The 13513-nt window shown below is 38.5% G+C and overlaps 1 protein-coding gene across 1 annotated transcript in view; it reads left to right on the forward strand.

Annotated features, from left to right (window-relative positions):
• The window catches only part of DNAJC15 (DnaJ heat shock protein family (Hsp40) member C15), a 29933-nt gene extending 18835 nt beyond the window's left edge, over positions 1–11098 (forward strand). The window contains exons 4-6 of the mRNA XM_068425007.1: positions 645–721; positions 7367–7437; positions 10623–11098. Coding sequence (XP_068281108.1) covers positions 645–721; positions 7367–7437; positions 10623–10693 — 219 coding nt within the window. The 3' untranslated portion in view covers positions 10694–11098. The remainder of the gene's footprint in view (positions 1–644; positions 722–7366; positions 7438–10622) is intronic.
• The last annotated feature ends 2415 nt before the right edge of the window (positions 11099–13513 follow it).

Consider the following 13513-nt stretch of genomic DNA (forward strand, 5'->3'; position numbering starts at 1 on the left):
CCGTTTTTTTTCATTTGTTTCTTTTTGTTCATTTTTCAGGGCTCCTTCAAAGAACTCTTGATATATTTTTTTTTTTTTTTGAAGTAACATTCCTTCATGTGAAAAAACATATTGACTCTTCATCAGTGTATATTTGTCTGTTCTTATCCTTTTATTGTTGTTTTTACCTACTTTCTTTGTAGAAATATCTGAACTTCAGAGTGATCGTTCGTAATTCCTTGGATGCCAAAGTGTTGTGACTTTTGCCGTTTGCCACTGTGGTGGTACCAAAACTGTTCTAAACCAGTTTCCTCCTTTCCATCCCCTGCCCTCCCCAACACACACACTGTACCACTCTGTGCTAGTATGTACTTTGATTCTGGACTCTTGCCTGAAGGCAGGATTTTAATGGTTGTAGCTATTAATATCTCTTATTAGTAGTAGAAGATTATAAAAACATAGTTAGTTATTTTTAGGTTGGTTTTTGTATGTGTTAACACTCAGGAGTAGTCCTTTCATATTATCTGGTTTGTAGTCATTCCATGCCTTCGAAATACCATATAGATGAATGTAATGCTCTGAATGAGGTCATATAAATACAATTTAGGTCCTGGCACCTTGTACATGAAACTAATTATTGCTTGTTTTCCCTTTCTTCCTTTTAGAGTCTTTCATTGTACTATAAAGGAGGATTTGAACAGAAAATGAGTAGGCGAGAAGCTAGTCTTATTTTAGGTATAAGGTAGGTGCATTACATTAATATGTTTTTGTTTGATAACTATTGAATGAAGAAAATGCATGTTGCGAGAACGTGGAATGCTCTTGCCAAAATCATAACGTTTTTTTAAAGACTTCTAATGGCTTATAAACCATTCTAATATTCTGCTTAAGCTAAAAAGCAAACAATAAAATGCTAATAAAACATGCGACTTGTGTTTGGCTTGAAGGCATGGTAACATATTGCAGTGGAGAATTGGTGCTCTAGAAATAATCAGAATAGCACATACTGTGCTAATTAGTGTGATCACATGGCCTGGTCTCCAGAAAACCCCTTGAGATAAGTAATATTGTAGATTATATTAATAAATGAGGAAAACAAATCAATTTTGCTCATTTTTTTCCTAAGTCAGTAATACTATTTTTTTCTTTCTCCACTCTGATTTGTTTGGATTTAAAAACTTGCAGCATATTCCAAACAAAAGTTCTTGGAGAGACTTGTAATTTAGAGTAGGTATGGGAAATTATTTCCAGGCTCAGTATTCAATGGATTTTTTCAGTGGATTTTTTTCAAAAACATTTGGATGACCAATGGTAGCACATACCTTAGTGTTTTTTTGTAAAGCAAGCGGTGAGTTTAAGGGCTTTCCAGATGAGAGGAGCAGATCTGACCAAAGGTAGTAGACTTCTTGTTTATGGTTTAGATCAGTTCTGAATTTTAAGGTTAAAAAAAAAAATAAAAGATAAGGATAGTTTTAATTATCCCCAGAAGAAATTTTTTCAAATGGTGAAAACAGGGACTTAAAATCCTGTTCAGTGTGCTGTTTCTTTACTAATAATGTAATGGAAATTATGCAGTTTTAGCATTCATTTTAAGAAATTGTAAAATAAAATGTTACACTTATTTGAAATATTTCATGCTTGCACACTGAAGAAGAGATTTGTAGGAATGCTCTTCAGAAATATTTCCTTTGGCCTTTAAATTTGATAATGTATGAACATTTTCACTTTATAGGGATAGATTCAGTGATATTCCAGAGTAGTACATGGCAGCTTATTAAAGTGTGTTTGCAGTGGCAATGCCTAACCTGAACACTGGTCATATACATGTCTGAAGTTTCATCACATCTGAAATCAGTCCCCTTTAATTTTTAATTTTAATAGCCTGAGTCTGCACTGGGAACAGTGACACTGCCCGTTGTGTTTGGAGTGAGTCTTGCAAATATCAAGACAAGCAGATTTGAGGAGAGTTCTTAATGTTTAAAGGATTGAGCCTTTAATTGTGTAGAAGCATGGCTAACACCTTTATAGGAAATTTTTACATCATTTGAACACACTTTCCTAGACCAGTTTTAACTCACTGCTTACGGTATTTTATATATATATTAAAAAATGCCACCAAAAAAAAAAAGCAAGCGAGTTTTAAAGTGTTACGGAAAATGCCATGGTATGCACAAATGCATGAACTAGATCTGTCTAGGCCCTGATATTATTGTAACACTTCTTCTGTGTGTCATCACTTCCAAGTCATTAAATTTTGAGGCAAAGTTATTATTTCAAGTGCTGAGTATGCATAGGCAGTATAAACAATAAATATAAGCCATGATAAAGATGAGCCTTTAATGGTAGCTTTTAAATTTCAGATATATTGGCCCATTACACATTCCAAATGTTATTCTCTGATAACCATCTTGTAAGATTGCAGGGGTTTTAGTAGAAACATGCATGTGCATTGTTTGTATTTAAACTTTGTGAAAGGTATCCAAAGCTACAAAGTACTGTATTGGAAATATTGACTAATTTTAAGTTTTAATATTCTTGCATTAGTTGTTATGAAGCAGCACTGAATACTGAAATTCAGTATAAACATAGCAATAATATTACAAATAATGTACCCTCTAGAAGAAACTGCTGATGGGAGAGATGGGGGAATGTCTGAGATGACATGGGAGGTGAAAATGTTAGGAGTGTTTTCCGAACGTTAGACAAAATAGGCTGTCCTACGTATACTGGTTTACAACTATCAAATCCCTAATGCTGAACTTTTGACATTAGAAAATATGTCTGAAAATCATAAGTTAAAATTCTAGGTAAAAACGAATAAAATTTTCTGTATCTTACAATTTCTTCTATGAAAGAAGACGCCTACTTTTTCTTTCCATTGGAAATATTTAATTGTTAATGTACAAATTATATATATGCATTAGTTAAAAATGTTTAAATCATTATTCTTAGAACATAAATGACATAAAAAAAACGGCTATTACATTAAAAAGCATATCATACATTGCAGAAGTGTACAAACACAAACATATTTAAGGTTTAATCATTGTGGCTTTGGACTTGTTTGGGTTTTTTTAATTGATTTTAGTTTATTTTTAAACACAGCTTACTGCACAGGTATATCATATGATCATAAGACCACTTAAGTTGGGATGGACCTCAAGAGGTCTCTAGTTGTACCTGCTGCTCAAAGCAGAGCCACCAGTGGGGTCAGAGCAGGTTGCTTGGGACTTTATCCAGTGGGTTTTGAAAGACTCCTAAGGATGGAGAATGCATATCCTCTCTGGGCAACCTGTGTCACTGCTGGACTGTCTTTGGGGTGAAAAAGTATTATGTCCAGCCCGCACCTTCCTCCTCAATTTGTGCCCATTTTCTCTCAACCTCCCACCATGCATGACTGTGAAGAACCTGTAGATGCTAGGGGCCTGCTGTGAGGTCCCCTGGCAGCCCTCTCTTCTTCAGGGTAAACGAGCCCCTCTCCCTCAGCCTCTCCTCAAAGGGTGAGTGCTCCAGTCCCTGACCATTGTGGTGGCCTTTGCTGGAACTGCTGCGGTTGCCCAATGTCTTTCCTGTACAGAGGTCCCAAAACTGGATGGAGAAGCTAGATGTGGTTGGCCAAGTAGAGAATAGCTGCTTCTGTTGACCTAGTGACCATGCTCCCATTTGTACAGCCTGGGAGGCTGTTGTCCTTCTCTGCTGCCAGAATCACAGAATGGTTAGGGTTGGAAGGGACCTCTAGGGATCTAGTCCAACCCCCTGCCAAAGCAGGTTCCCTTAGAGCACATTGCACAGGGTCGTGTCCAGGCAGGTTTTGAATATCTCCAGAGAACGAGACTGGACCTCCATGGGCAGCCTGTTCCAGTGCTCTGTCACCCTCAAAGTAAAGAAGTTTTTCCTCATATTGAGAAGGAACTTCCCATGTTTCAGTTTGTGCCCATTGCCCCTTGTCCTGTCAGTGGGCACCACTGAGAAGAGTCTGGTCCCCTCCTCTTGACACCCGCCCTTAAGGTATTTGTAAGTATTGATAAGATCCCCGCTCAGTCTTCTCTTCTTCAGACTAAACAGACCCAGCTCTCAGCCTCTCCTCATAAGGGAGACGCTTCAGTCCTCTAATCGTCTTTGTAGCCCTCCGCTGGACTCTCTCCAGTAGTTCCTTGTCTTTCTTGAACTGGGGGGCTGAGAATTGCACACAGTACTCCACGTGTGGCCTCACTAGGGCTGTGTAGAAGGGGAGGATAACCTCCCTCGAGCTGCTGGCCACACTCTTCCTAATGCACCCCAGGATACCACTGGCCTTCTTGGCCACAAGAGCACGTTGTTGGCTCATGGTGAACTTGTTGTCCACCAGAACTCCCAGGTCTTTCCCCACAGAGCTGCTTTCCAGCAGGTCAACCCCCAGCCTGTACTGGTGCATGGGGTTATTCCTCCCTAGGTGCAGGACCCTACACTTGCCTTTGTTGAACTTCATGAGGTTCCTCTCCGCCCAGCCCTCTAGCCTGTCCAGGTCTCACTGAATGGCAGCACAGCCTTTTGGTGTATCGGCCACCCCTCCCAGTTTTGTGTCATCAGCAAACTTGCTGAGGGTACACTCAGTCCCTTCGTCAAGATCATTGTTGAGTAAGTTAAACAGGACTGGACCCAGTACTGACCCCTGGGGAGCACCACTAGCTACAGGCCTCCAACTAGACTCAGCACCGCTGACCACAACCCTCTGAGCTCTGCCATTCAGTCAGTTCTCGATCCACCTCACTGTCCACTCATCTAAGCCACACTTCCTGAGCTTCCCTATGAGGATGTTGTGGGAGACAGTGTCAAAAGCTTTGCTGAAGTCAAGGTAGACAACATCCCCTTCTCTCCCCTCATCTACCCAGCTGCTCATGTCCTCATAGAAGGCCATCAGACTAGTCAAGCATGATTTCCCTTTGGTGAATCCATGTTGACTACTCCTGATAACTTTCTTTTCCTCTGCATGCTTAGAGATGGCATCCAGGATGAGCTGTTCCATCACCTTTCCAGGGATGGAGGTGAGGCTGACCAGCCTGTAGTTGCCTGGGTCCTCCTTCTTGCCCTTTTTGAACACTGGAGTGACATTCGCTTTCCTCCAGTCCTCAGGAACCTCTCCTGTTCTCCAGGACCTTTCAAAGATGATGGAGAGTGGCTTGGCAATAACATCTGCCAGCTCGCTCAGCACTCGTGGATGCATCCCATCGGGGCCCATAGACTTGTGGGTGTCCAGTTTGTCTAAATGATCTCTAACTTGATCCTCCTCAACCAAGGGAGTGTCTTCCTTTCTCCAGACTTTCTTTCATACCTCCAGGGTCTGGGATTCCTGAACGACAGCCTTAGCAGTAAAGACTGTGGCAAAGAAGGCATTCAGTAACTCAGCCTTCTCTGTATCCTCCATCACCAGGGCACCTTCCTCATTCAGCAGTGGGCCCACATTTTCCCTAGTCTTCCTTTTGCTGCTGATATACTTGAAGAAGCCCTTCTTGTTGTCTTTGATGTCCCTTGCGAGATTTAATTCCAAGTGGGCCTTAGCCTTCCTTGTCGCATCCCTGCATACTCTGACAACCTTCCTATATTCCTCCCCAGTGGCCTGTCCCTTTTTCCACATTCCATAGACTTCCTTCTTCCATTTGAGTTTTTCCAGAAGCTCCTTGCACATCCGTGCAGGTCTCCTACCCCCTTTGCTCGATTTCTTACTCATAGGGATGCACTGATCTTGAGCTTGAGTGTGCTGGGGCATGCTGCTGACTCTTGCTCTTGCTGTGCCTCAGGTCCCTTTGAGCAGGGCTGTTCCCCAGCCTGTAGCGCTGCAAGGGGCTCTTCCTTCCCAGGCATCTTCCCAGACTGTGTGTCTGTCCTTGTTGAATTTCATGAAGGGTTCCTGTCAGCCCATTTCTGCAGCCTCTCCAGATCTCCCTGAATGTCAGCCCTGCCCTCTGGTTTATCAACTGTTCCCACCAAGGTGGTAGACTTCTCAGCCTGTTGGTGATATTAGAAGGCAGCATGATGTTGGTGTGACTCGGATTGTGAGGCTGTACCTCAGTTCAACAAAAGGTGATTTTGACTTTAAAGGTTTTTTTGATAGTGATTAAGAATCTTTAGAGATCAGTCTGACTGTAGGTTAAGCAGTACCTCATAAACTAAGGAAATTTGATGTAAACCACCGTTTTCATAGTTGCTTCTTGGAGCAGAACTGCATGATTTTCCATAATGTGCAACTGCAACTTTTCCACAGTTACACTTTGGCCATCTGAGTTTCTGAATGTGGTATATCAGCTTTCCTTTTTATTATTAAACAACAGCTTTACAAATCAAAGTATGGATGATTGTTATTTTTATCTGTCTAATAACAAATAATTTCATTTTTTATTTGTATAGTTCAAGCCCTTTCACCCTCTGTTTAATTCTTACTTTCTGGGTTACTTTCTGTTCCATTGAAGTATTCTTTTCTTACGCAGTTCTAGGAACTATTTTTGCAACATACCCTAATTTCCCTGTGACAGAATAATAATTAGAGGTTGTTTACCTCAGGAATGTAGTTAGGCTGATACCTTGCATTCAGACTGTATATACAAAAAGATTAATTAATCAAATCATCACTGATTGAGAAGTCACCTGAAGTGGAAAACACTGCTGCATTTCTGCATGCTAACAAATTATGTAAAACTAAACCATTCAAACTGTCCTTTTGGATACGATAGCCTTACTGTGTTGGTATACTGCATCCATAAGTGGTTATTTGTCTGGCAAGGTACATATTTAATTTAGGCCAAGTACATATTTTATGTATCTGTCATTGAAGCAAACAACATTATGTAGCAATTGTAAATCAGCATGTCTCTGAATGTAATGCATTGAACAGCTTTGCAAAAATAACAAATACAGGGTTTTTTTCAGGCCCCAGCAGAAAGAATAATTATTTATAGCAGCTATAAAAATATTTACAGTAGAACAAAATATGATAACATTAAATATTTGTTGTTATTGGTTGTATAAGTACTTATTTTCTAGGTGGAAAAAATGTTTTCTGCATTTAATGATGAGAATAACCAGCTAGATACACCCTAGAGCTGTCACTTTTTTTCTTTTCTTTTTTTTTTTTCCAAAATTATTTATTTTAAATGAGTGGATGTATTGAATTTTAAAAAAAAAATGAAAGATATTTGTGTGTGTCAAATACACAAGCTTTTTCAAAATGTCCTTCTCAGTGACTCTTAACATGCCTTTGTTATTGTTACTTCCTCAGAGATGCAGTTTTATGTTTTGTCCACAAGATGGTGAAAATCTCAAGTTTTAATTATTTTTGAAGCCAGTATAAACTGTTAATTTATAGCCTGAGCGCAGTGGCATTTATAGTAAGCACTTCAATTTATTTTTGCAGTCCATCTGCTGGCAAGGCCAAAATCAGAACAGCATATAGAAGAATCATGATTTTAAATCATCCTGATAAAGGTAAATAACTACTACTTTTCTTAACCAGAGCTGGAAAGCAAGAGGTTTAAATGAGATCATTTAAGTTTACTGATTGTGTAAATAACCACACTGAGTGCAAATGTATGTTGTTTATTTATAGACTCGAGCTTCTGTGTGTCTTCCCTCAGATAAACTAGGCTTTTTGAACCACAGTTTTACCCATCTTTCTTTAATGTTGTTTTCGAGAATTGTGCTGCTTCAGTTAAAACTATAAGCTGAGGGACCAGTCTTCCACGCTTTAAAAAAACTGATTCAAAAATAAGAAAAAAAATAGCTATGACATTTTTAAATTAAACTGACATTCCTGTTTTGAACTGAGATGGACCAGTCACATGTATGAAAGTAACTTTCTGTGGGGAAATGTTCTGCAGTCAGTAAGTACATCATTGATGAATTTCAGACTTCCTGGAATTCACTTGGAAAAAATGTAAAGCTGGGCACTGTTGCTTTACTGGCCAGATTTTTGATGTAAATTTATCTTACAGAAAGGCTATTATTATAACTTTAACTACGCTACAGCTGGTTGAGAAAGAAAGCCCATATGTTCATTGCTGTTTCTACTTTAAAATAACAGATGGTGAAGAGTTTGCACTGTATTTCAGAAGTCAAAAGGGGAAATCGGAGGGTTTTGATATCTTTTTGACAGAATTACAGGGCTCCCTGCCAGCACCCCATTTTAAGAAAATGAAAAAAACCCTGTGACCACTGGCCATGAGAAGTGTTTAGTCGATGCTTTTCTTTGTTGTCTTCACCCCTCAGTTTAATTCTAAAGTTGTCCTGCTTATTCTATTTCACACTTTCATTTTTGTTACACGTTTTATAATGTATAAGTTGTGCAGACGTAGAAAAGAAATTATTTTCTGCATTTCTAATACATTATAATGGTCAGAAGCCTCTTAACCACTAGAGTACCTATAAGGTGAAAATTTTTTTATAATGAACTTCTGAGTTTATCGTAGCAGTACTTAGAGACATGAGCCAGAACCGTGAATCTCCATGTGGGTGTTGAGTAGACCTAAAGAGGTGTTTCCCTTTACGAAGATCGTACATTTTAACAACCCGCTCTTACAGCTGTAATGCACCTGCAGCTGGGCACAGTGTAGGTTTGGATGGATGTAGCGAGCCCTCCTGTGTGCTGTTAAGATGGAGCATTTTCTCAGTAGGAACACCAGTTGAAGGGATTTGTGCCTCTGTGCTGCCCCTGCAGCTCTTCTTGCAGTCTTGAGTAGAAAAAAAAAATCTTGTGTAATTTCTTCAGCTGCAGAGCTAGGGCCTGGAGTAATCTTCAACATGTGGCATCACAGAGAGACTTGTTTGCGTATGTATGTACCTTGGTTTCTTCTGGCTGTGGGTAGCACAGATGTGCTTTTAAAAATAATATTCAACATTAGAATGCTGTACTGAAATAATATTTTACCAGATGGAGTTGATAGAAGAAAGGGCAATAATTATAGATTTTAAGTTACATATGTTATCTGAGATGCCAAATGTTGAAGAGAGAATTATTAGAAATAAATAAATAAGATACAGATATATATATATAAAAATTTGCATAATAACATCCCCAGTTACTAAACCACTAAAATGGTTGCTTATTAACCTTTACGTAGAACCATAGAATCATAGAATCCACAGTTCAGTTTAAAAAGGGGTTTTATATTGATACATTGTATGTTAATTTATAAGTTACTAATTTTGTGAAAGAATATTTGCTCATAGAAAAGGAGGAAGAGAGAAGCCTTTGGACTTGCCCTAATTATAAACAAACACTTAGGCAATCATGAGATTGAATTTTCTCTCATTGGAGGGCTACAAAATTAATATGGCACTTAAGGATGTAAATGTAGTGAAAACACTTCCAGCAAATTTGAATTTAAGATCCTACACTCTAGACATGTAGAAAATCAGTGCACATTTAAAAATTACTTGGATACCTTGTTTATTGCAGTTTTTAGTCTTTACTGTTTGTTTGATCCTATTGTCTGCTCTTTAAAAGAAGCAATACTCAGTGTAGTAAATCCTATTCCTGGCTAAAAAGCCAATTGGTTTAAAAAAAAAAAAAAAAGCACTTTCTAGTAGCTGATTCTCCACCCTTCCCCTTCCCTGCCTCACTTTCCTCCAGTGTGTCTTATGTATTAGAGCTACATTCAAAGAAAACCAAAACACGAACAAGAGAACTGCATTACTTCTTGCAGTTGTTTTATTACACCATGAATTGACTTTATAATGATTTGGATTCCTGCAGGAATGTCCTAAAGAAGTCTTTAAGCAAGCCTTGCGTTTTTGTTTGTATTTATGTGTGTCTACAACTAGTTCTGCGTGTTTCTTCTATCATTATCTTTTCTGATGAATAGAATGAAAGAAATGATGAACGAAAAAATATGATTGAACAGATGCCTTGGAAAAGGCTATTCAGTGCACAGTACTGCTGGAATCACGTTTTCATGTTAAAAATACAGGTGTATTATAGTAAGTGGTAAGTTACTGATACAGACCTTGTAATGTTGTTTTTGGTGACTGTAGGCAGATGGTTGGCACTCAAGGGGAGAGTAAAAAAAAAAAACAAACCAACCAAACACAAAAAGGCCACTGAACTGTAATCAGATTGTTAGATGGAGTGTAAAGCAATTGACAGTGTTTGGGACTAGAAGTTAGAAGGCGTACCATGTTTAAATAGCTTTGATGTGATGGTTTCTGGCTGGTAATTCTGGGCGTCTAGCACAGGAGAGTGTGTGCATGTGCATACACTTAATGATTCTTTGTCAAAATTATTTATAAAGTTTTACCTCTTAGTTTTTGGAGTGAGTGGAAATAATAGCTATTAGCTTTGGATGAATGTTCAAGGCAGCTGACCTTGCATACATTTGCAGCAGCATTGCACTGCAAGTCTGAATCACACCGATGTAAAGTGATTTCAGTCTCCTCTCTGAGGCAAATTGTTCAGCATTATTGTTCAGTGAATTCAGTTTTGATTACATTTTTCACGTTTCCTTATCAATTAGTTTACTTCGTATCAATGTCATTTTTTAAGCAGTTGTATGAAAAGGATCTATTTAGGAAGGAGGAGCTAATAAAAGTGAGTAATAAGGGGATGCTGTAAGTGAAGTACTTTGGTACTTAATACTGATGCATAAATGATATTCCTTTCCCCTTTTTCTTCTCAGGTGGATCACCTTACTTAGCAACAAAAATAAATGAAGCAAAAGACTTGTTGGAATCCAGTGCCAAAAACTGAAATCTGAAACCTTGGGTCATAGGAGATTCAGCAGATACATTGTGAAACAGCTTTCATATCTACTTGCTCTGCACAGTTTCTTAACCTTCCATTGCTTGTTCCTATTTATTGTCATAATTAAAAAATTAAGATTATTTAAAAGCAAACTGAAATCTTTTACAGTTATGTAAAGTTATGTCCAGTTATGCTCCTGCGAGGAGCATGGAGTTGAGCTTGATGATCCTTATGGGTCCCTTCCTCGAGATATTCTGTGATTCTGTGTCTGAATTTTAATGTGTTTTTACTGAATGATGATCCATTACAAGCTTTGAAAATGTTCTCTTACTGTCTGTGTGTTTCTTCAGAAGTAGTTGCTTCTTTCATTAAACTTTTGGAGCTTTTTAAAATTAAAGTAATAGTGTTAAATATGGGGTTTTTTCTTCATTGATGAAGACTTGACCATTGCCAGAAAATCTGTGACAATGTATTGGGTCCCAGGAAGTATGGCAGTCCCCGTACAGCAAGTTTTCAGCATCACCTTATACTTGAATCTGTTCATTTGTGAAATAGTAGGGTTTATTCATGAGTGCAGTTTGAGAGGTACAATTCAGGACAAAATGACTAACAGGAGTACAGACTGCAGTTTCCCCTAGCTGTATCTATGGGACTTGGAGATACAAAGGAAGAGTCTTGGTTTTGGTTAGTTCTTTTGCATATCCAGTCCCTGAAGGGGGCTTACAGGAAAGCTGGAGAGGGATGCTTTACAAGGGCATGTAGTGATAGGACGAGGAGTAATGGTTTTAAACTGAAAGAGGGTAGATTTAGATTAGATATTAGGAAGAAATTCTTTCCTATGAGGGTGGTGAGACACTAGCACAGGTTGCCCAGAGAAGCTGTGGATGCCCCCTCTCTGGCAGTGTTCAAGGCTGGGTTGGGTGGGGCTTTGAGCAGCCTGGTCTGGTGGAACGTGTCCCTGCCTGTGGCAGGGGGATTGGAACAAGATGATCTTTAAGGTCCCTTCCAACCCAAACCATTCTATGATTCTATGAAAAGACCTCTGAAATTGTCAAATAATTATTTGGAGTTGCTTTTACTTCAAGTAGCAAAGTGTGTTTACTCTGCAGCAGCTGGGGTGATGCAGGGGTTTTCATGGCAATGGAACTGAAGGAGGTAGGTCCATGTGGCACGGAGTTCAGATGGATTTTATAGGCTGCAGTTGTCTAGGTCAGTTCAGTCATGTCAGCCTAGTGTAGGACGGATAGAGCAGGGAACAAACAAGACTGTACCTTGGATGACAGACGCTTTGCTTATGGCTCTGGGTGGTCTTCCTGGGTTAGTTCTCCAGTAATTCTCACATCTCTGCATTATGCTCCATTTCCCGACATATCATACATACCTCCTTTTGTAGCACTCTAGCAACCTAGTGCTGGTTTTGGAGAATACTGAAACCATGGGTCTCTGACTTTAAAGAGAACAAATTTTAATTCACAACTGAGAGTAGGTGCTATTTGGGGCACTTGGCTGCTGCACATTCCCATGAGTAAGTTGGCTGCAGGTGAATTAACTCTCCTAAGAGGGGGATGGTGAGATGAGGCAGCCTAGTGGATTCAGTGCAAGACTGAAAAACTTTCTAGTATCCATGCAAACTTGTATCATTTGAGGTACAACAAACAATTTGCTGAAGTGCTACAAATATAAAATTTAGATATCCCATTTCCTAGGTTATTTAGCCAGAGGAAAGTGGCTAAGAGCAGTTAAATAATTAAAGCATCCAACCTCACATTATCCACCAGAACATGGACTTATCTGTTCATCCAGTGGTGAGTGTCCAGATTATAAGGGTTTTTCCTTGAAAGGAAGAAAGAATATTATGGGGTTTTTTATCAGGTTCCTCCTACTTTGTCACAATTCCCTTAGTTTCATTAAAAAGAGATGAAAAAAAATTAAGTTGACCCTAAAGAAAATACTAACTTTAGGTAATTTAGAGACTTCTTTACAATTAGAGTGGCAAGACATGTGACACAACTTGACTAGGTAAAGCAAAAAAGGCTGCAGGGAAAAACCTGCCTGGGCATAGGCATAGACTATATGAGTACTGTGCTTGTGTCTAATACAAGAAGCTTTAATTTAAAGATAATGGACTTTATTCCTATATAGTAGTCTTAACTGTTTTTTTTGTAAAGGAGTAGCCACCAATTAATGTACATTTAAGGTTAGTTATTCCTTTCACTGGTATATCAGTATGTATTAGCAAAAAAAAAAAAAATCACAAAGGTTTTTGTTTTGGAAGGAGAGAAGTGAGATGGTGGGGTTGTTCCTAATTTTCATAAGTGGAGTCTGTAAGTGATCTGATTCATTGTTCAAAAGCAAAATTGATGTGTATGGTAAGTAGCAAAAACATTCTCTCTAATGATTTTGAACTGACTAGCTGTTGTTTTCATATGATTGCCTTTTTTTTTTTCCGCTGAGTAAAATGAGGTACAAAGAGCTATTCTGAAATATCAGTTGAAACAAATGCATTAAAGATGGCTACTTGTTTTGTTCTTAAAAATTAACTTCCCATGTCTTTGTAGGAAGTACGGGTTTTATTTTTGTGAGATTGTGTTGTTGATAATTTTCTTCCTGATCTAATTATTTATATCTTATTATTTTGGACAAAACACTTTTTTTTTTTCTGGCTTTCAGTTATGAGAGAGATTGTCCTTCTTAATAAAAAGAAATAAAACCAAGTTCTAGTTCTGCTTTCTCCCTATTTTCAGAGCAGACTACTGACCAATTAACAAATTTGACACATTAACAAATTTAAAAGGTCAACAAATTAATTGGCCAGTTGTGTCTCTG

The sequence above is a fragment of the Nyctibius grandis genome, chromosome 2 (genome assembly GCF_013368605.1).
Source record: "Nyctibius grandis isolate bNycGra1 chromosome 2, bNycGra1.pri, whole genome shotgun sequence".
Taxonomy (NCBI): Eukaryota; Metazoa; Chordata; class Aves; order Nyctibiiformes; family Nyctibiidae; genus Nyctibius; species Nyctibius grandis.